The sequence below is a fragment of the Hippocampus bargibanti genome, linkage group LG04 (assembly GCF_051943395.1).
Source record: "Hippocampus bargibanti isolate YZ-2025 linkage group LG04, ASM5194339v1, whole genome shotgun sequence".
Lineage (NCBI taxonomy): Eukaryota > Metazoa > Chordata > Actinopteri > Syngnathiformes > Syngnathidae > Hippocampus > Hippocampus bargibanti.
The window spans coordinates 14,879,705-14,902,794 of NC_142737.1; the positions used below are offsets into that span (position 1 = coordinate 14,879,705).

Sequence of the window (23,090 nt, forward strand, 5' to 3'; positions counted from 1 at the left end):
ATGTACACGACCGTATGTATATTTTAATGTGGTTTATTCAATCGTAAAAACATAAAACATACACGTATACACAATAAACAAGTGGGTTCCTTTAGTCTAGTCAGAGATGGGGAATTCCTCCAGAGTCAGGGCTATGTCTCGCAGCTGTGGATCCTCCACCCAGTTTACTTTATATGCCAACAGAAGTCCCTGCAAATGACAAAAAATGCATATTTCACGATTGATAAATTTTAAATTAGTTACATGAAATTCAGTCGGTTTTTTTTTTTACCCGGAATACATTCTGTCCAATGATGACCATCTTTTTTAATTCTTCCAGGTTAGTGAAGCCCTTCTCCAAAACAGATTTGTATTTCTCTGCATTTGGGTGTACTTTTTTCAGCTTCATGTCTTCAATTTCCCTCATTTTCTCATGCGTGAGACGCTTCAGCTCTAAACACAAGACAAACATTTTCTCTAACACGTTTTGTGAATAAAATGTGTTCTCAACCATATTGACGAACCAAGCCTTTTTTTCTGGAGTTCTGTGATTTCATCTTGTAGAGACCTTGATTCCTTTAAAAATAAGAAAGAAAAATAAGAAAACATATTGGATATTGGATATTGGATATGCCTTTATTAGTATATATTATCTTTTTAGTATTCCTGTTCATACATTGTCTTATTCCACTTTATATTACCATTTAAAAAATGCTGTAATGTGTTTACCTTCTGAACCTTTTTAATATGCGAGCAAAGCATCATGCAACGGTCACTGATGGCTTTCAATGCACTGAAAATGGCACAACAGTTTATGAAGCTGACAGAGCATTTTTTTTCTCATTACACAATTGAACTTTATTGTTTCTGTTAACTTACTCAGTCTCTGAATTGCTTTCTTTCATCTTTTCTCCAATGGCATGCCACATCTGCATTCTAAAACACATGTCAGGTCAGTGCTTTTTTTCAGCCATTTACAATATCAGGGCAGTTTGTTAGCTCCAGCTGCACAATCTTATGGAATCCAGTACAAATTACCGGACCCACGCGGGCCCAGGAGAACATGCAAACTCCACACAGGGAGGCCGGAACAGGATTTGCACCCTCTGCATTGTGAAGTCGGCGTGGTAACCACACAACTGCCAGGCCGCAAGTGCAAAAGTATGTCACTTACAAAGTAAAATAAAACGGAACATTACATGGGCAATGATGCTTTTGCACACTACAGTTTGGAAATCATAGATCTAGAAATAAACGGACAGACGAATGGATGGATAATGCAAAGTCAAGCCGCCTTGGATTGTCTAATTTACTACATATAGTTAAAATTATTGTGAGATGAATATCAAATTGGCAGTTCAATATGAGCTAGTTGTTTACCTGTGCAATGCCAGTGTGCTGTTAAAATGGTGTGCCTTGATTCTTTCCAGCTTGCTGACATTGCCTGCCCTGTCAAGACAAATATCTTAAAACGCATTTGTAATTCGACAATCGGACGACGAGATATGAAATCAAGCCCGCACAAGAATGCATCCGCGTCAGCCGTAGAGCACAATCTCAGCTTCTTGTCTGAAAGAGAAGAGATGATATTCACTTTTCCCCCCCTCAGAACAGGAATTTGACAAAAGGGGCTGAATATTACACCTGTACCTCTACTAAGTTGCACTTCCATCTCAAAGCACTGGTTATACAGCTGCTCTCTGACTCTGAAAGACACTCCAGTAAATAACAATAATAAAAATATGAGGCATGATACTGTTATGATTAAAACAGAAGCAATAGCATACTCCAGTAGATCCGGTAAGGTGCCTGACTGGCTGCTGGAGCCATTGCTCAGGGGCATGTCCTCCTTTTGATTTCCCATATCGTCAGATGACTCCATTGTGCCACAGCTTCACAGAAACAAATACAAAGTTATTTCTATCCATAACTCACCATTTCCACTGAGTTTGAAAATTGTCTTTCTTTGAGTAACTTTGAACAACACGGTCATTTTCAACTAGTGGATGCCCAAAAGTGAGTACACGGACTGAAGGTTAATTTTTTTTAAAGAAATCTCATATTTCGACCATTTTAACGTGAAGAAAGCCTCAAATAAATCGTCATGCAGCATAAAATCTTACCAATGTGTACAGTGTTTTCAATGACGACCGGTAGTTTTATAGTTATGGCCTGTATGTTTTTCATTTTAATACTATACTTACTGTAATTAATCATACATTGTGTTAGTGCGCGCTTTATCAGATCATATCTTTTGCATTTTGCTGTTCTTAATAAAAGCAAGATATAACTGCGGCGGGAATCGAGAATCACTGTTTCGTTACAAAACATTCAGGCTGGAAACAAATCACCAAAGTGTATCGTTGAATCAAGAAGATAGAATCAAAGTTACCTTTGCTTTTTGGAGTCGGATCAAATCTAAAAAAAAACTTGCCACCAAGTGTTACTGATGCAACAACTCACGTAAACAATTTATTGAACGTTTTGTACTACGTTCTGTTTTTAATCACTACACCATCGAACTCGACTTCACAACTACAAACATCCGCATAGGCCAGTTCGGTTGAATTCAACCGCCCGGAAATGATGAAATATCGTAATTTCCACCAAACGAGAACACGTTGCAGGCGTAAAGTTGAGTTGCTGCCACCTAGCGTTTATAAAAATATCAACACGGAATGTCTCAACTTGTTTTTTGTTCCGCCCTCATAGTGATACACAACATCCGTAATATTGACTCTCTTCAAACTTTCAAATCCCACCTCAAAACCCATCTGTTTAAAATTGCATTCACAGTTTAGTTTGATCAGCTCTTTTATTATTTATCATTTTATTTACGGTTTTTTGTTCTGTTGTTAATTGTTCTTTTAATTGTAAATCAGAATCAGAATCATCTTTATTGCGAAGTATGTAGAACACACAAGGAATTTGTTTTCGGTAGAACACGCTGCACTAGTATCATCATCAAAAAATTGCTAAGTGGCACTATACAGTTCCATTTGGGCTACTGTTGAAACAGTTCAAAGAGTTAATGGCTTGGGGGAAGAAGCTGTTTAAATGTCTGCTAGATTTGGTGCGCATGGATCGGTGGCGCCTGCCTGAGGGGAGTAGCTGGAAAAGGTGGTGGGCAGGGTGCGGAGGGTCCAGTAGGATTTTCCGCGCCCTAGTTTGGATTCTTGCAGTGTGCCTTGGGTGCTCTTAAAGGTGCTTGTAAATTAAATGTATTATTATTATTATTATTATTATTATTATTATTATTATTATTATTATTATTATTATTATTATTATTATTATTATTATTATTATTATTATTATTATCATTTCCCATTCCCACATGATTGCAGATAGTATTGTTTTATCTATAAATTGTTATACGTAGCCCTCTGGATAACATTATATTCCTATGAACAAAAAAAACTATAAATCGACTGACAACAATAACTACAGTAAAGTCTCGTTATATCGATATTCAAGGGAGTCCGAAAAAATATCGATATAACCGGGACTATCGATATATCCGACCCTGTTTGCATGTAATTTTCTCCGTGCGTGCATAGAAATAGTATCGATATAACCGGGACTATCGATATATCCGATATCGATATAACGAGACTTTACTGTATTAATTATGTTATTTTAGTCTCCCTGCTTTTCTTTTCATTCGTGTTAAAGCTGTTTGATGTCGTTTATTCAAGGTTCACTCATACAGATTGCTTTATGCTGTGTGCACATGCTTGATAATAAAAAATAATAATAATAATAATAATAATAATAATAATAATAATAATAATAATAATAATAATAATACATTTTATTTGAAAGCGCTTTTCATCACACTCAAAGAAACTTGACAAGAGCTTAAAATGCAAAATAAAATGTACACCTAAAGACAAACATACATAATTGCAATCAAAATACAGTACATCTAAATTAGTGGTTCTTAATCTTGTTGGAGGTACCGAACCCCACCAGTTTTATATGCTCATTCAACAAATCCTTCTTTCAACGACTTTGCTCACTAACTGCAGACTGGACTGAGCGGTGGACCTCTGCGACGGAGGATCCTTAGACCGACTCACCGAACCCCGAGGGTTAGATCGAACCCAGTTCAAGAACCACCAAAAGGAAGCATGGGTAAAAGATGCTGTGCAGAAAAGCCAAAACCTTAAAGCTAATTTGCCCTGTGTGACACTGCCACCTATTGAGTAGATGCGCAATTGCATTTAATTTCATCCATCCAGCCATCCATTCACCAAAGCGCTCTTATCCTCACTTGGGGGGCCTGGTGTCTCATTGCACCAGCCAGACACTCACCGCCCCACTGTCTAAGAAGGACTGGTTAGTTTCCTTTAAGATAAGTTAATAAATGCAGTTTGTTCATTTTGCAGTTTCCCAGAGCAGTATTAGAAAAAAAAAGAATACATTTAAATCTGAAAGAAATGCAAATGATTAAAAAATGTGACCAGTAGACACTAAGTGTGAGCCAAATTGTGTTTTTTTAGAATGCGTCCAAAAATAATTGTTATTACAATTCTTATAGATTGATAATAAAAAACAACTCCACGCTGTCAAAATTTCTCGTTTATTTATTGACTTAAGTTAATTGCCACGTTTTCCACCGTCATTGAAAGCATCATCATTTCAGGTCTGTGGTGTGGTGGTCAGCTGGTGTGCACTGGATAGGTAAACATGTCGACGTTATTGGCTCGGATGCAACGTTAACCGCACAGAAGTCTACGGGACGGGAGAGCGATTATTTTTATATTCTTACCGGCGTCATTCCTCTTCTTTTTAAGGTTGTGTGGTGAGCACTTTAGCATAAATTTACGGCGAGAAAGATCAGGAACACGGTCTTTAATGCGGTTCCCGGTGATTAAACTGCGCGCACTTGCGTGAGATGACTCCCTGCTACGCTAATGATGAAGCTACACCGGCTGCTTGACATCCAAGTGGATGAAAATGACCCAAAACAATCGCCAAAGCGACGGATAGTCGGACAAACCATTCAGTTTTTGGTAAATGGTCAAGATTCCGCCAGAGCCGCGGCGATGCCTTCATACGCATAGCGGTTTAGTTTCGTCACTTTGCAGATATGTCATTCACAATGGAAGATAATTTTGAGTCGGGCTGGGTCGCGGTTCGTCCAAATGCTTTCGAGGAGAAGGAGAAAAATAAATTTGTCTTTATCGTAGCCTGGAACGAAGTGGAAGGCAAATTTGCCATAACATGTCACAACAGGACGGCGCAAAGGAAAAGCTTCGGCGCCAGCAGCAGAGACCCCCCGTCGGAGGATGGAGACAAAACAAAATGGCCCGGAAGTCCCGCTGGGGACAAAGTGTCTAGGAGCCCCGGCTCAGTAGCCAGGGATGCTGCATTAAAAAGCCTTAAAAGCAAGCTCACAGGTTCCAAATTAAGCCCTGTTAAGATTAAAACAGTAGTCAATTATGTATCATCTCACGTCAAGTGTGATGCAGAACCGCAATTGCCCCCTGTGGACACAATGGACCTGGAGGATGCTTTAAGCAGAGAGGACTGCAGCTGGGCAGGCCTCTTTTCCTTCCAAGACCTCCGGTCGGTCCATCAGCATCTGTGCTCTGTCAACTCGGCATTGGAGCTCTGCCTCCCCGTCCTCCCAGAAGAGCCAAGTGGGGTGTGGACCGTGCTGTTTGGACAGGCTGAGATCTCAGAGACTGAGATGGATGAGCTGTGTTCTAAGTTGCAGCTCTACCTTGGACATGCGCTTGATATATGCGGCTGGAAAATCCTCTCTCAGGTTCTATTCACGGAAAATGATGACCCAGATGAGTACTATGAGAGCCTGAGTGAACTGAGGCAGTGTGGATACGAAGAGGTGCTTCTCCGTGAAAGTAAACACCTGCAGGAGGTGAGAGTGAGCTTCTTTTCACTCTTTCTTGTTTTTTCCATTGCTGCCAATCTGGACGGCTTTGACAACCTGACTAACCAAGAATAATTATTGTTTTATGCTGTCATATCAATGTTAACTCATTCACTGCCATTCACAAATTTATTCGGGAATTGAAAGTATGACATAGTGCGCCATTACCGAATTTGTTCAAGTTTTGTTTGGGTGCCGATAAAGCGCTGGCCATCGCCTGTGGCAATGTTTTTTTCTTTTCCACAAGGGGCAGCATTTCCCTTTTTTTCCATGTTAGCGCTTTGTTCCACCTTCAGCTGTTGTCAAAGCCCTATATCAACCAATATGTATATTATTGTATTTGGGGCACCCACCCTCATTTTAAGCTCATATAACTCCAGACCCATATAATTTAGGAATTAACTCTTTTTTTCTGATGAAAGAAGATAATCTAAGGTTTCTTACGCTACATTGGATGTTTATTTAGTCCTACATCTCAATATCCTATGGGTCCTGGAATTCGACTGACAATGACAAAAACTCTGGCACTGTGTAAATGTGTATTTTTGCACGTCTGGCAGTGAACGAGTTAAGAAAGTTGGACTAAAATGATTAAAGGACAACGGACGCCCCCGGACCAGTTGTGTCCAGAAATTGTAACATCCCTTCAAATGACTTCTACTGGGCGTATTTTACAAATATTCCACGGCATATAGCTATATTTTACATTGTAAGACTCACGCTGAATATTCAGGAAGTCTTGTTTTCGAGTTGCCTACCGTGACGTCACGTCTGGAACACCCCTGACCGAGAGAGCGACACACAACGCCTTTTGGGTACTTTGTTTGATCTGAAAACTTTGTGTTGATCCGTGTTGATGACGAAATTAGACGGAAAACACATAAATAACGCGACGTTGAATCATTGTGTTTCACCAAGACTATTTGATTCTAGTTGACATAAATTCCCAGCAGACAAATCAGCCCATTTCCAACGAAGCTTGGGCACCATCTTGTGCATTTTCTGGGACGTTACATTGCAGTCCTGACGGCTCGAATTGATACAAAATAACTTCTTTAATCGAATGCAAATATTTATGCTTTCCTCTTCAGAACTATTTGAATCATATTCATAACTGGATGAGTAACAAGAAAGCATCTTCTCCGAATTTGAAGCCATTGTTTTGATTCTAGAGCAAGGCAAGCCGTCTTGGCGTGACATCACGAACAAGGGGGCGGGACCTTCTGAAACTGAAACTTTCTGAGGTCATTTTGAAGTAGTTTTGGAACACTTTAACTCATTTTTATTGGTGTTTTGCATTTGACTAAAAATATCAGCCTGCTTGTTTTGGGTATTTTAGATGCTATAAAACGTTTTTCTGATGTCAGTTAGGAAACAAAAAAAACGGTGTTGGTTGTCCTTTAAATGAATAAGTGGAAAATTTTGACCACTTTTCCTGATGGATGAATGTTTTTTCTACACTCATGCATCCAAACCTGTACAAATAAAATACTTTTTTTGTTTATATAGCTCTTTAACAACAGCTGCAGATGTAGCAAAGCGCTTTACACAACATTTAACATTAAATAACAATGATACAACGGAACACATTACATGAAACAATGACAATAATACAATCATAACAGCTGTTCCAGCATTCAAGTGCAACCAACAACTTTAACATCCAAATACACATTCACAGCGACACTCTTCTCTCCTCATCATCAGCTCCACCAACCATCCATCCACCTGCAACAATGTAGACCGTCCGTACGTGCCAAAGACCAAATGGAAAGAGTGTGTAAAAAAACATTGTCCAAAATTGTAGATCATTTTACATAACAATGCACTGGGCCACTGGCTTTCACAATAATAATAAAATTAATAATCATATTTTTTAAGTTATTTAACTCATCCACTGCCATTCAGAAATTTAAGCTATGACATGGAGCGTCATTCCCGAATTTTTTTCCGATTTTGGTTTTTCTTGGGGGTTGGGATTGATAAAGCGCTGGTCAAACCCTGGCAATTTTTTTGCCTCCCACGAGGGGGCACCATTTGCCTTTTGTACAGCCGCGCCCAATTGCACCGCATTTTACTCCAGGCCCATAAGACTTAGGAATTAACTTGTTTCTATTTATAATTGTATTTTATTTATTGCATTCTATTTGTGATTGTATTTTATTTATTATAGCACCTATGCTTGTCTGTGACTGTAAAGTGTCCTTGAGAGCTTTGAAAGGCGCTTAAAATGTATTATTATTATTATTATTATTATTATTATTATTATTATTATTATTATTATTATTATTATTATTATTATTATTAACTTTTTTTCTGACGAAGAAGATAGGCCAAAGGTTTCTAACGCTGTATTGAATGTTTATTTAGTGTAAAACTCAATATTCTGTGCGTCCTGCAATTTGAGTGAAAATGACAAAAACCCTGGCACTGGAGTGGACACATTTTTGCACGTCTGCCAGTGAATAAGTTAACCATATGCAGTGTATTGATATGTATTTATTTTTATTGATTAAGCGTTGGGCTGAGCAACAGTTGGAATTCTTTTTTTAAATGTTTTTTTTTTTTCACTTTGATGTATACATGAATCATATTTAAACATTCTGGTATATGTAGGAAGTGGGTATTTGATCTACATTGATTGTTGGGCATTTGCAGAGGTCTGTTCTCACTCTAATTGTTTCCATAATGGGATTTGCCTGCTGCTGTCTTCCCACAGTCTAACTCCCCACATCCATCCATTTTCTATACTGGTTATCCTCATTAGTGTCACTGGGGAGCTGCAGTCTATATCAGATGAAATAGGATGAGCGAGCTGGGCACAGAGAACCCTGGTTCCTCCAGAGCCATGGCCAGCTCTTTTAGAGCTCCCCCTCATCCAACATGCTTGATTCAATTGGTCATGATGCTTTAGACAAGAGATGTCAAACTCATTTTCTTGCTGTGGGCCACGTTGTAGTGACCGTTTCCTCTCGAGTGCCGTTATGAAGTTGGGGAAAACATTAGAATCTTTCCCTGTGTGCCCTTGGAGGGAAAACCCGAAAGGAAAAGAATATTAGAATCTTTCATCTCCTCCACATTGCATACAGAACACACAACAAATTAACGAAGAAGTAATTTTCAAATCTGAAGTCAAGAATAATGACTGTTATTGTGGTTTACATGCGACAATTTGAAATTTTGGTTTGGACTTTAGCAAGCATCTTGGCACTTGGCATGCTTGATTTATGTCTGGAGTAGACACATTTTTACAAATATTAATTGTTCATACCTGCTTTCTGTACAACTTGTGGCAGTGTAATTTAGGCCACAAAATTTACAATGCATACACACACACATGCGCTGTCCTATCGATGCTGTATGAGAGTTGATTTATTTGAAGGATTCATTTAGCCTGTTCAGCCTGGCAACAAAATGTGTGGCTATTGATCTTATTCCCAGCAGTAGATCACATTCAGCAGTGAGTGCTCTTTATTGTGCTGTCAGTATTTACAGTTACACAAAGGATCCTTCGTTTAGCCAGTGGAATGTGTGTTTCCAATAATGGACAAATAATACATTATTCTTTTTCACAATGGCTTTTGTAGGCTATCATTGGATTGGATTGGATTGGATTGGATATGCCTTTATTAGTCTCACAGTGGAGAAATTTACATTTCACAGCAGCAAAGTGATGAAAGGAATGAAAGTAGAAAAACAAAATACATGAGCTGCTGGAAAGGCAGCCATGTGATGGTAGCTTGTGAATGGATTGTGACTTTCATATTTAAAAGTCACACTTGTCATAAGATCAAATATAGCTGGAATAAGAAGACCAGTTCATAAATGTTTTCTTACATTTTTAACCCATTCACTGCCATTCACAAATTTATTCAGGAATTGAAAATATGGCGTATAGCGCCATTCCGGAATTTGCTCTGGTTTTGTTTTTCCTATTTGGGTGCCGATAAAGCGCTGTCCATGGCCTCTGGCAAAGTTTTTTTTCCCACAAGGGGGCAGCATTCCCTTTTTTCCATGTTATCGCTTTATTACAGCTTCAGCTGTTTTTAAATCGCTATATAAACCAATGTGTATCTATTGCATTGTATTTTGGACAGGTGCCCTCATTTCAAGCTCATATAACTCCAGACCCATATAATTTAGGAATTGACTCTTTTTTTCTGATGAAAGAAGAGAATCTAAGGTTTCCTACGCTGCATTAAATGTTTATGTAGTCCAAAAACTCAATATTCTGTGGGTCCTGGAATTCAAGTGACAATGACAAAAACCCTGGCACTGAAGTGGACACATTTTTGCACATCTTCTGGCAGTGAATGACTTGATACATTTTCTTTCACTTGTGTGTGTGTGTGTGTGTGTGTGTGTGTGTGTGTGTGTGTGTGTGTGTGTGTGTGTGTGTGTGTGTGTGCGCGTGCGCGTGCGTGTGTGTGTGTGTGTGTGTGTGTGTATGTGTCTGTGTGTAGCTTCTGGATAAACATAGGAGCATGGAAAGCATGGTTGACTTGTTGGAGCTTTATGAGGAGGAGGACCAGGCCTATGGATGCTTGCTGGAAGCCTCCACGCAACTATATCAGTACCTGCTGCAGCCATTCCGAGACATGAGGGAACTAGCCATGCTGCGCAGACAACAGATCAAGGTAACGACTGGAGCCTGATAAGTGTTTCTACTTAATCAATGTACTCAAAGTATATAAGAGGCTATTCACATTCAAGCAAGCAAGGCCTGTGCAGGTTGCAGTAATGCCATTCCATTTTGATTCAAGAGCCATTCATCCATTATCTGAGCTCCTTATTCTCATGAGAGTGGCGGGTGTGCTAGAACTTATCTCAGCTGACTTCAGGCAATTGGCGGACTACACCCTGAACTGGTTGACAACCAGTCGTAGACAAAGAAACATTGAACCATGCACATTCATTTCATTTCAATGACAAAATCATACCTTAAAAACGACCACATTTAAAATACCAAGGTTCCACCGAGATTTGAACTCGGATCGCTGGATTCAGAGTCCAGAGTGCTAACCATTACACCATGGAACCATCTGTTCAGTCGTTGCGCTCAGCAGTATATGTCACGGTGGAATGGAACATGAACCGACGCACTTGCATGTGTTACTTCGTATCATTAATGTCAGTCTAAAATATGCAAAACTAAAAGCACAAAAACTGCTTTGTATTGAAGTGTGTAATTTTCTAACATACTTTAATTGTCCAGAAGTGTTAGATCCTAAAACACAACTCACTGCTTTACATTCAATTTCTAAACGCTCCTTGCAAAATTATACACATTTATGGCTATTATTTACATTATCAGAATCAGAATCAGAATCTGAATCATCTTTATTGCCAAGTATGTAGAACACACAAGGAATTTGTCTCCGGTAGAACACACTGCACTAGTATCGTCGTCAAAAAAACTGCTAAGTGGCACTATACAGTTCCATTTTGGCTACTGTTGAAGAGTTCAAAGAGTTAATGGCTTGGGGGAAGAAGCTGTTTAAATGTCTGCTGGATTTGGTGCGCATGGATCGGTAGCGCCTGCCTGAGGGGAGTAGCTGGAAAAGGTGGTGGGCAGGGTGCGGAGGGTCCAGTAGGATTTTCCGCGCCCTTATGATGATAAACTTTCTGGTGACACTGACACAGGAGAAAACTGTTCGGGGAAATGAGTGCAGTCAGCCTGAGTACAAGCAACGGGACACAGTTACGCTATTGGCAAGTGCGTGGTGGCCATCAGGAATTGGGATACATACGGGGGTTGTTGCTGTCTATTTCTCGTTCAGTCAAACAACACTTCCCTGTCTAATGCTTTCCCTGTGTCACAGCCACTGAGATAAGTAGTATCAGCAAGGGACATCATACTATCTTTCAGCATGAACAATTTTTATTCCGTGCAGTTAATCCAAAATTAATATATTTATCTTTGATGGACTACTGCTTTCACCTAATAAAATGTGTTTGATTGCTGAATAGATAACATTTTAATCTTATCCTTCTCTCTTCAGATCTCCATGGAAAATGACTACCTGGGCCCAAGGCGAATTTATGCCCTCCAACAGGAGGACTCGGATTGGCAGAGGAAAGCTCAAGAAGCTGTGCTTATTATCCAGGAATTCACTGTAAAATACTTTGAGACAACAGCTAAAGCGCAGAAAGGTAATGTAGCACCACTGCTAAAGTCACTGCGAAATCATTAAGGCATTGGAACAACTCGCGTGTACAATACAATACAATACAATACAATACAATACAATGCGCTTTATCAACGGCTTAAGCTCTAACAAAGCGCTTAACATGGATGACTATCATATACAGGAAATTGAAATACACACAACATTAAAATTATAGAAGCAGATTAACATATGAAGACTTGGCGAGGAAAAGAATAAAACTGAGAAAAAAAATAGTTTACCAAATAAAATAAAAATATATGTTTATGTTTATTTAGTATAAAACTTTATAATAATAATAATTATTATTATTATTATTATTATTTCTATGTATTATTATTATAAAGTTTTATACTACATAAACATTCAATACAGCGTTAGAAACGTTTGACCTTCTTCGTCAGAAAAAGAAGTTAATAATAATAATAATAATAATATATTTCATTTATAAGCGCCTTTCAAAACGCACTTTACAGTCACAGGAATAAATGAGCCTTTGTGGTTTATTTTAAATGTATTTAAGTCTGTATGAGCATGAAATGAGCAAAATAAGGAAGGTTTAACTATAGTCTGCGGGTTGTGGTTTATTAACAGTGGGTTGCGAAGAAGCAATGTTATCGGGTGGCAGACAATCAAAAAGTGCCAACGAATGACGTTACAAGGTGACCGAAGTAGTGTTAGTGCTGCAACTGGAATTCAAGTCACATAGGCACATTCAAAGTTGGAATTCGAGTGACAATGACAAAAAAAACCCTTGCACTGGAGTGGACATATTTTTGTACATCTGTCAATGAATAAGTTAATGTACTTCAAAGTCTGTGGACAGTTCATACAAGACCTGTATTTGATTTGGATTGGCTTAGTCTTTATTAGTTTGGCAGTGGAGAAATTTACATATAACAAAGATGGATGACACTGATTTGCTGTGGCGACCCCTTGAAGGGAAAAGCCGAAAGGAAAAGAAGAAGTAGCAAAGTCATGAAAGGAAGCAGAAAGAAAAGAAAGAAGTAGAAAAACAAAATACAGGAGCTGCTGTAAAGGCACCCACTCTCACAGCACCATCTTGCAGTCAAAAGAACAAAATAAGAAATATGACAACACAAAGACACAGACAGTCATTCAATCTCAAAAACTTTCTGCGGCCTCTTTGTTGTAAGAAGCAGTTCTAGATGAAAGAGGAGCAAATCAAAACGTCCGTTTCACCAGTGGATCACGGACGTCCTGTTGAAATGTGCATGTCTACTACACGCTAATTGTTGAAAACAGCATCCATTGACGAAAACACATTGCCTCACCTCTCCTGTCCCACGTAAATCCGCTTCAATTCCAAGCCACAACAGTTCCACATACGCATCGGGGCTCTGCACTGACACTCCTTTCTTCTCATCACGGGCTCATCAAGCCTTGCATCCATCCAGCTGCAGTCTGTCCAATAGCACCGACCTTTCCGCTGAACATAGCGGACCCGTGAAAATGCTGCCCATTATAGGCGAAAAAAAGCACAATCGGCTCAGAGCTGTCCAGTGATGACAGTCACATGGTTCCTCCTAAATCTAAAATTGTGCTGGCATATTTGTGCTGCATTTGTGGAAGAATGTACATGAAATATTTAGAAAATAATATTCCCATAGTTTTTGCCATGTTTATTTTTTTTAAGAAATACAGGAAGTGTAAAAATAAATAAATGATTATCTACATTTTTGACCAACCCCACTCTGATAACTACTAAAAATTTAACTTAAAAAAATAATACTTAAAATTAAATCAAATTAACTCAGTTGAACATCGCAAATACCACGCGTGCGCACTCACATGGGATGCCAACCTTACACTTTGGTTGACCCCTGCCTGGTTTCAACGACAAATGCGTTTTAATGAGGCAGTGCAGACAGCAGCGATGTTTTGACAGGGGCATCTGAGAACAAGGGCACCCAATTGATCACAAAGCAGATTGTCCAGGGTTAACGTCACAATGTCACCCTCCCCCTCGGATTGGGCGGCATTTGTCAGCATCGTTTGTGTGTGTGTGTGTGGATAGGCAGAGACTTTGACAAAAAGCAGAATTTGACCTACTTACCAAAACCTACTTAGATGCAAGATGCCCAACCAAAATGTTACATACCGATGTTAGACTTGAGTGGAGCTCTGAATCCTCTGCATTTTAACCACTTTCAACCACCAATTGAAATAATTTTCCTAAAATGACCACTAGATGTCTCAAGTACCATCCTTAAACCACTGTGAAATATGTCCGATAAACGTGATCTTGTTATTTGATAATAATGTTTGCTTGTAATCACTGTTTACTTATTTGATCTCTTTGTTTTTTTTGCAGGTGTTTATGAGCGTATGAAGGTGGACCAGCGCAAGTTTGGGAAAGCTTCGTGGACAGCAGCAGTGGAGCGCATGGAGAGAATCCGCTACTCTGTCGCCAAGGAAACCCTGCAGCTGCAAAGAGCCCGTGAAATCAGCCTGGAGCAAAGGAAACACACCCTTCGAGAGGAGGTATATGAAGGTGCAAAAATGTCCAGAATATTTCGCCGCGCACGAATACAAGCGCTTTCCTTCAGATGCAGAGCCTGTGTAGCGGTGACGATGCGATGACCCTATTAGACCAGATGGAGTCACAGTATTATGAGCTACAGCTTCAACTTTATGATATCCAAGCTGAGATCCTTCAGTGTGAGGAGCTGCTTCTCACTGCTCAGCTCGACAGCGTACGAAGGCAAATGACAGGTATGTCCTCATTCCAAAAGGTACGGGTGGTTTCCTTTGCTGCAAAAGCTGTTCTCATCTGGTTTGTGATTCTGCAAAGGGGCCACATGAAAAACCTTGTTTCAGTAAATTGCCACAGGCACCCTCATTCGGTTGCTAACCAATCACAAACCATCCACGCTCACACTTACACCGAGGGCCTATTTGGAGTGTTCAACCAGCCTGCCATACACGTTTCTGGAATGTTGGAGACAACCGTGCATGGGAAGAAACCGGAGTACTCAGAGAAAACCCACGCATGCCCAGGCAGAACATGCAAATTGAACACAGGGTAGCTGGAGCAGGGATTGAACCCAAGACCTCCCCACTAGGAATTTGACTACTGGGACGCCCTTTACTCATTTGCTGCCATTCCTGAATTTATTCGGGAATTGAAAAGTGTGACGTGGAGCGCCATTCCAGAATTTGTTCGGGTCTTCGTGACAATAAAGTGCTGGTCAGACCTCTGGCAATGTTTTTCCCTTCCACGAGATGGTGTAATTTGCCTTTTGTCCATGTCCGCTTTGGTTACAGCTTCAGCTGTAGTTAAAGCACTATATAAATCACTATGTATATATTGTATTGTATGTTGTACAGCCGCCCCCATTTCAAGCTCAGATAACCCTGGACACATATAATTTAGGAATTAACCCAGACCCATATAATTCAAGAATTAACTATTTTTTTCTGATCAAAGAAAAGAGTCTAAGGGTTCTTACGCTGAATTAAATGTGTATGTAGTAATAACTCAATATTCTGCATTTTGAGGGAAAATGACAAAAAACCCTGGTGCTCGATTGGACACATGTTTGCACATCATCTGGCAGTGAATGAGTTAAAATAAAAACATTACCTTCAAAATTACTTTGACTTTATGGATATTGTCAGGGCCGGTCAGAGACTGACAGATGTGGCCACCGGACTATACTTTGCCTCGCTCTAACGCTTTAAAAAAATTAAATACAAGATTTTACATTTACATGATTTAGATGATCATATAATATGTCAAACAATAAGCTATCTTACCGATGAATATTAAACAAAAAAATGAAAAAAACAAAAAACAAAAAAAATGGTAGCAGTACAGTGCACACAAAATACCGCAATTTTGAATTAAAGCAGTGAAAATAAGTATCGGAGTGAAATTTTCTTGTTAAAAGGGGTCAAAAATTCAATATTTTATCTTCTTTATTTAAAGGGGTCTAAAGTTCCATATTTTATCTTCTTTTTTGTGCAGTGGTACATTTCAGTCTCCTGACATTTTCTTTTGTACATAGAATGAATATGCAGTCCCCAACACCCTGACCGACCCCTTTCAATTAATTTTGTTGCTATAGATTGCAAATTTCCCCATTGTGGAACTATTAAAGGCTTTCTCATTCCGATTGTGATTCTGAAAGAAATTAAACAAATAAAATCTGAATCAAAACAATACATAACAATATGTATGTGTTTGCAGAACACCAGAATGAGGTGGTATACTACGACACTTTTGAAACCGCCGATGACATAACAGAGGAGGACACTGCTGAGATCGAAGAAGTGCACCGGCTTCAGGGCAGCGTGCGCCAACTGGAAGTACGAAGGGGACGCATCACTGCCAAGCGTTCCTATCTGAAGACCAAAAGGGTGTGTACACCTGTGCTACGCACATACTAACAACATCCCAAGTGTAGCCTTTCCTGGTTTTACCCTTTCATGCACCAATAATCATAAATTGTCGACTGTAGTGGCCGCTGGCCCTGAAAGGGTTACTAATTTTTTTAGAGGTGCAAATAAACTTGTCCTTGTGCAGGAGATCTGCGTAGCAAACCACTTTAAGAAACAGCAGATGCGTCAAAGCACACAGAAAGACTCTCATCAGATCTTACAGGTAGACATTTCTTTCCCTTTCGACCGCTTGCTTATCTCATTCAACGCCATTCCCGAATTTATTCGGGAATTGAAAAGCATGACATGGAGCGCCATTCTCGAATTTGTTCGGGTTTTTGTTTTTCTTGCCTGGGTTGCCTATAAAGAGCTAATCAGACCTCAGGCAATTTTTGCCGCTCCGATGAGGGGGAAGCATTTGCCTTCTGTGCGGCCGCCCTCATTTCAGATAACTCCAGATCCATATAACTAAGAAAATAGCTGTTTTTTTCTGATGAAAGAAGAGAGTCTAAGGTTTCTTACGTTGCATTGAATGTTTATGTCGTCATGAAACTCAATATTCTGTGGGCCCTGGAATTTGAGTGAAAAATGACAAAAACCCTGGCTAGAGTGAATACATTTTTGCATATTGTCTGAGTGTAAATGAATTAACATGTATGTATATGTTTTTTTTTTCAAAGTTGAAATATAATGAAGAGGAAGATGAGATCAAAAGTAGCAGAGTGCGCCAAGAGAGACAAAGGACTCTTGACAGACTTCGCACCTTCAAGCAGGTACATTTGACGACCTTAGCCGGAATTCTCCTTCCTTTTCCCATCTGAGATTCATGCCCATGTGTCCAGCGCTACCCGGGTCAGGTGATTCTCAAGTCCGCGCGTTTGCGTGCGGCCCACGGCAGAAGGAGAGACCGGGGCAGGATTATGCAAACGGACGGCGATGGTGAAAGGGCGCAGCGTTCCAACCCCACCGCTATACAAGATCCGTCTCAGCGGCCCCTGCGCCTCAGCACCAGCGTGCAGACGGATCCCAGCTCCACGCTCACCGCCCAGCCCGTCACGGGCCTGGCAACACATTCGCTTCCTCTTTTGCCCGCGCCGAGTCCCGCAGATTCCTTCTGCTCGCCTTGCTCCCTGTCGTCATTGCTGGCATCCCCGGCCTCGCCTCCACCTCCACCCCCTCCTCTGCCTCTCCTGCCAATACGAGAACAGGTGTCCCCCTCAGAGAGCCCGGGCAGGCAAGCACAGAAGGCTGAGGAGCAGAGTTTGTCAGAGGAACGTCCTCACTCCCCACTCGGGCCCTTCCATCCTCGCTTCCTTGACAGTAGCCAGCTGGTGAGCGCTCGGAAAAAACTGAGGAAGACTCCAGGCTTTGAGGCCCACAGCAGACGAGGTACTGCCACCATATTTGGTGTTCAGTTGGTACATTTTGGACGTCGGTCAGGACTGATTCAGACCTTTGTTTCCTGTCTTCCTCTACGCAGGGAGTTCCCCTATGGACGAAGTGCTGGCCTCCCTAAAGAGAGGCAGTTTCCACCTGAAGAAGGTCGACCAGCGTGCCGTCCCTCCCGCTACCGGGAGTGACGACGACTCCAACAGCATCTTAGCCCAGATCCGCAAAGGTGTCAAACTGCGACAAGTCCCCCCTCAAGAAAGGAAAGGCCAGGAGGAGATCGCATCCTCTAGAGACCCTCTGACCAGGAGTATCTATGAAGCACTTCGACGAATAAAGGAGGCATCACCGGAGTCGGACTCCGATGAGGATTGCCCGAGCGGGCCGGACTGGGAAAGCTAATGTTCGACACTCAAAATGCAAATCACAAATAGGAGTGGATTTCTGTCCCTCAAGGTACATTCTTACACCGCTGCACCCTATTGGGATCATATTTGACTCTGTACCTGATAGCACGATACACCAATGGCGCTTTTTCCATTAGCTTGGTTCAGTGGCGGGCCGTGGATTTCATCGCTAGGTCTTCTGTAGTGCTAAGTCTGAATCAATCTTCTTCTTCTTTTCCTTTCGGGGTCGCCACAGCAAATCAGTGTCCTAAGTCTGAATCAATCCAAACTGAAAAAAGTGTAGTGTGATTTACTACAAGTCCACTAGAGGGAGGAAATAACTGACCAACCTTTCTTAATGATGGCCATTTTTTTCTTGAAAAGTCCGTCTTGAAAATGGCTTTAACAGTAAATCTGCAACCAAATCAATTTTTTCTCCTCCTTAAGCCATAGTGGGTTGAGAAAACCGCTATTAAATCAACACAAAAATGTATTTTCTTATGCAGCTGACTACAGATTCTGCGCTTATTACTAGCAGCTAGTGATCCTATGATTGGCTAGTGACTAGCCAATCATGTGACTAGCCAATCATAATTTGCGAAAACTGACGTTGTCAGCGCCTTTGAGCAGGCCTTGGGTTGCCAACTCAAACTGTGATTGGTTAAAGCAACAGCTTCACCGCCATTGATTTTTAAGGTCCAAAGCCTCCAGAAATGATTGTGAAGGCGTCCAGGAAGATTTCTGACCTTGGTAACAATTGATGGCTGAAATATGATTGGTTAAATACGCTTAAATACGAAAACACACATCTGGAAACAGCGCAACAGGGGAAAAGTAATGAAAGGAAACAGAAAGACAATCTGGAATTATTTAATAATAAAACTTCATGGACAAAATAGAATTCACATCAGTCCGTGATTCAGATATTTTTTTAGGCCAACAGGGAAGGCTTTGCAAGCCTTGACGGTGCACCACTGGCTCGGTTCCACTTCAAGATGGCTTGCATGGCTTTGGACCAGAAGTGGTAGCTTTGCCATTCGATGTTTTTGTGGTGTAGCGGTCCCAATGGAAGCCCTATCATCTGATTCCCTGACAGTAGTATCTCGAGTAAATAGTGTTTTACAATCACGCGGAGCCTTATTTACACTTTTTTATGGACTAACGGATTCTTTTATTTGATGATTAATTGTAAGCATGCACCGCTCACTAGTTCCCATTCATTTCAAATGGAGTTCTCCAGAAACTGATGGTCATTTGATGGCTTCGTACATGATGAAGGCAGCCAAATGAATGAAATTGAGCTCGACATTCAGAATGAATGCGTGTTGACGGTGAGCTTTGTGTCTCACTTGCGAAATCATTCTCATATATTGCATCCATGGGACATATGAAATTGGAAATATGGTTCATTGGTGATGTAAAGCGGTGTGTACAAGATATATTGTTGTCTTTATGGTGGCCCAACGGCAGGCTAGTTGAGCGTTGGTGACTTAAACCAGCCATTCATCCATTATCTTCACGCAGGCAGCAGCTTCAATAGGGAAGCCCAGACTAGCCACCTCATCTGGCTCCTCTCTATGTGGAGGAGAAGCGACTCGACTCTGAGCCCGTCCCGGATAACCGAACCTCTCACCTTATCTTGAAGGTAGAGCCCGGACGCCCTACGGAGAAAGCTGATTTCGGCCACTTGTATCCAGAATCTCGTTTGTTCTTTTGGTAATGACCCATAACTCTTGACCATAGATGAGGGTTCAGACGTAGATCGACCGGTGACTTAAACCTGAGAATTGATTTCTTTTGTGCCTTGATGGGCTTGACTTTGCCACATCACCACATTACGTAACCGGAATTCACATTTTTAATAACTGTAAAAGACAATGTTTAAGACTTACCACTTGTGAAATGAATTGGCAGAACCTTTCCAATGGGAAAGCAGCAATAATGACACCACAAATATGGGGGATCACAGGGGGGGTTGTATGAAGAGTCACCAAATATAGATCACCCTGTTTATTTTTTATCATAATCGTCCATTTCGCTTCAAATTATTGTATACTATTCTTTCAAACTGGAATTTAGCTGTATTTTTTTGTGGTTATTCAGTCGTTTTATGAACCCACTGCACTGAACCTTAACTCATTCACTTACATTCATGAATTTATTTGAGAATAGAAAATATGGCGTAGAGCGCCATTCCCGAATTTGTTCAGGTTTTGTTTTTTCATGCTTGGATGCCGATAAAGCGGTGAGCATGGCCTCTTCCAATGTTTTTTTCTTTTCCACAGGGGGGGGGGCAGTTTTTCACTTCTTTCTATGTTTGCGTTTTGTTCCTGCTTCAGCTGTTGTTCACGCGCTATATAAACCAACATGTATGTTTTGCATTGTGTTTTGGACAGCTGCCGTCATTTCAAACTCCTATAATTCCAGACCCATATAATTTAGGAATTAACTATTTTTTCTGATGAAAGAAGGTTTCTTATGCTGCTTTGAATGTTTATGTAGTCCTAAAACTCAAATATCTGTGGGTCCTCGAATTCGAGTGACAATGACAAAAACCCTGGCACTTGAGTGGATACATTTTTGCACGTCTGGCAGTGAATGAGTTAATATGAAATGAAAACCTCTTACAGAATGCTTGCCATTATAACAAAATGTCCATGGACACAATTTGTAAATTGGGGTCATATGGATTATAAGAATACAAATCCCTCTGAGGTTTAAAATAGGATCACATGATCAACCATGACCATGAAACAATATCATTGTCGCCTCTTCCTCCCTGCATTTCATAAGCGGGTGTTGCACGTGGGTGTCACACGTTAGTGATGTAGTGCAGACACTGTAGTGGAGCCGCGCCACTTGTCGAATGTGACATTGCACATAAGCAGTAAATCCTTTAGTATGTCTCACTAAATTCACCCCCCTCCCCCTCTCCTGTCGCCTTCTGGATTCATCACCCGCATGTTCCTCAAGCAGCGAGGATGACCATCCGCTTAACTGCTGCATGCTACATGATAGAAACACGGCGTGTCATTTCACGGACCAAAACGTGTTTCATGAAAAGCAGTCGGAGATTCTCGATCTTTGTATAGAATGTGGGAGGCTTTCCACGTAAATCCTCGTTTCTTTCTCCACACACACTCACACTTGAGTAGGCAGGCACGCTCAGTTGGAAGTCGGTTACTCACACGCTACCCACACGCTGAATTGTTAGCCAATGTGCGCAAAAAAATATTTGTGGCTATGTGGTGTAACTACAGTAAAGTCTCGTTATATCGATATTCAAGGGAGTCCGAAAAAATATCGATATAACCGGGACTATCGATATATCCGACCCTGTTTGCATGTAATTTTCTCCGTGCGTGCATAGAAATAGTATCGATATAACCGGGACTATCGATATATCCGATATCGATATAACGAGACTTTACTGTATATTACTTAAAAGAGGCATCTCCGTCGCGTATTGTACTAAGACTGAAACTATATGAAATGGGCAAAATTATTGGGACATGTTTCTGTGCGTACCGACAAAATATGTTCTTGAGCAGGACTGTATGTAAAGGACTGGCTTAGAGCAAGATGGCATGGACAGATCAATTGTCAAAGGATCGTGTATCTCCAAATTAAGGTGGTCGGGGCTTATGTAGTTTCACTGCTTCTTTTCAGCACTTTAGTATGCTGACTTAATTTATGCGTATAGTGGGTTAAGGATGAAAAGGTTTCTTCAGCCGTCATCTTTCCTTCTTTGAAGGTGTCGGATGTTTCGCTCCTCATCTAAAGAGCTTCATCAATTAACTGAAGTTGTGCTGGTAAAATATGTCCCTATATATATATCCCTAATGGACAGAGGTTGGCGGTGCCAGACCTCTGCTCTGATAGGTCGCTGCTCTGAGGTTGGGGGAGCAGTAGACTCCTCCATGAAACTAATCTGATTACTTCTTTTTGCACTGTCTGATTACCTCTAATGTTCGTGCCTGGGTCTGATTGCCCCATTAGCCCTGGTATCACCTCATTAGTAGGACTGAGCCTACATGGTAACACTCTAATGATTCTGTTGTAAGCACCGAAACGTCCGACACCTTCAAAAAAGTACAGATGACGGCTGAAGAAACCTTTCCACCGATGAACCACTCTTGTACAACACAGACATAGTGGGTTAAATCCATTTCAATCTCCAATGTTGAAACAGTTCATCATGACCTTTTGCGACAAATGTGACTGTTAACCGAGTGCATTTCATGCCCTCTCTTGCTTGTTGCCCATTCTGGAGTTCAGTTTTCTCATTATAAAGCCGTTTAAAGTCCAAACATGTTGAGGCATTCGAGAATGGCAGAAAGAGGCTTGTCTGTCCCAGCCAGCACACTATCTAATGCATGAGGTCAACCTGCTTTTTGAATCTTATACCTGATGTGCAAGAAGTATTCCATAACTTCTTCTCACATAAAACTGACCAGGATCACCAAATGTACTCGTCAAGGAACAGAAACCATTCTTTGCGGTTTGGCTTATAAAGCACTTTTCCTTATCAACAAACTTTTTTAATGTAACGTCGCTAATGTCTTTGCTTTGCATGTCATTGCCTACATTATCCTTTCTCTTCCTCTTCAGCCAAACGTGAGCGTCTTCTACGTTGACTCGTGCGGCCTGACTATTTGTCCCCCATTTGAGATTTGTTATACTAGTACAAAGAAAAGCACTCAAACGTGGATAATCATCTCACACGGCAAGATTTAAATGCTTTGACATATTGCCCCAAATGCTCTCCTTCTGCTGTTAAACTTACAAATCATTTTGATGGTTTGTTTTTGTCCTGCATTTAAATAAAACCTTGCAATGCAAAATACATTCTTCGATTTGATCGGTGTG

At 40.7% G+C, this 23,090-nt stretch overlaps 2 protein-coding genes and 1 non-coding gene across 3 annotated transcripts; 1 reads left to right on the forward strand and 2 right to left on the reverse strand.

The window, feature by feature from the left end:
• Window positions 1-14: 14 nt before the first annotated feature.
• Window positions 15-2,535, reverse strand: cenph (centromere protein H). The gene is made up of 10 exons (XM_088995490.1): window positions 2,372-2,535; window positions 1,767-1,871; window positions 1,630-1,685; window positions 1,503-1,548; window positions 1,360-1,428; window positions 859-915; window positions 709-772; window positions 504-555; window positions 272-432; window positions 15-189 (listed from the first exon to the last, which is right to left on the reverse strand). Exons 2-10 carry the CDS (start codon window positions 1,859-1,861, stop codon window positions 97-99), a joined length of 693 nt encoding a protein of 230 aa, XP_088851616.1. The 5' UTR covers window positions 1,862-1,871; window positions 2,372-2,535; the 3' UTR covers window positions 15-96.
• A 2,115-nt stretch (window positions 2,536-4,650) lies between these two features.
• LOC148899178 (junction-mediating and -regulatory protein-like) lies at window positions 4,651-23,066 on the forward strand. The gene is made up of 10 exons (XM_088994258.1): window positions 4,651-5,863; window positions 10,339-10,512; window positions 11,878-12,028; window positions 14,378-14,547; window positions 14,613-14,778; window positions 16,256-16,425; window positions 16,592-16,669; window positions 17,127-17,219; window positions 17,289-17,835; window positions 17,927-23,066. Exons 1-10 carry the CDS (start codon window positions 5,072-5,074, stop codon window positions 18,235-18,237), a joined length of 2,652 nt encoding a protein of 883 aa, XP_088850384.1. The 5' UTR covers window positions 4,651-5,071; the 3' UTR covers window positions 18,238-23,066.
• trnaq-cug (transfer RNA glutamine (anticodon CUG)) lies at window positions 10,844-10,915 on the reverse strand. The gene has a single exon. It is a non-coding gene; the product is annotated as a tRNA-Gln (tRNA).
• Window positions 23,067-23,090: the final 24 nt, after the last annotated feature.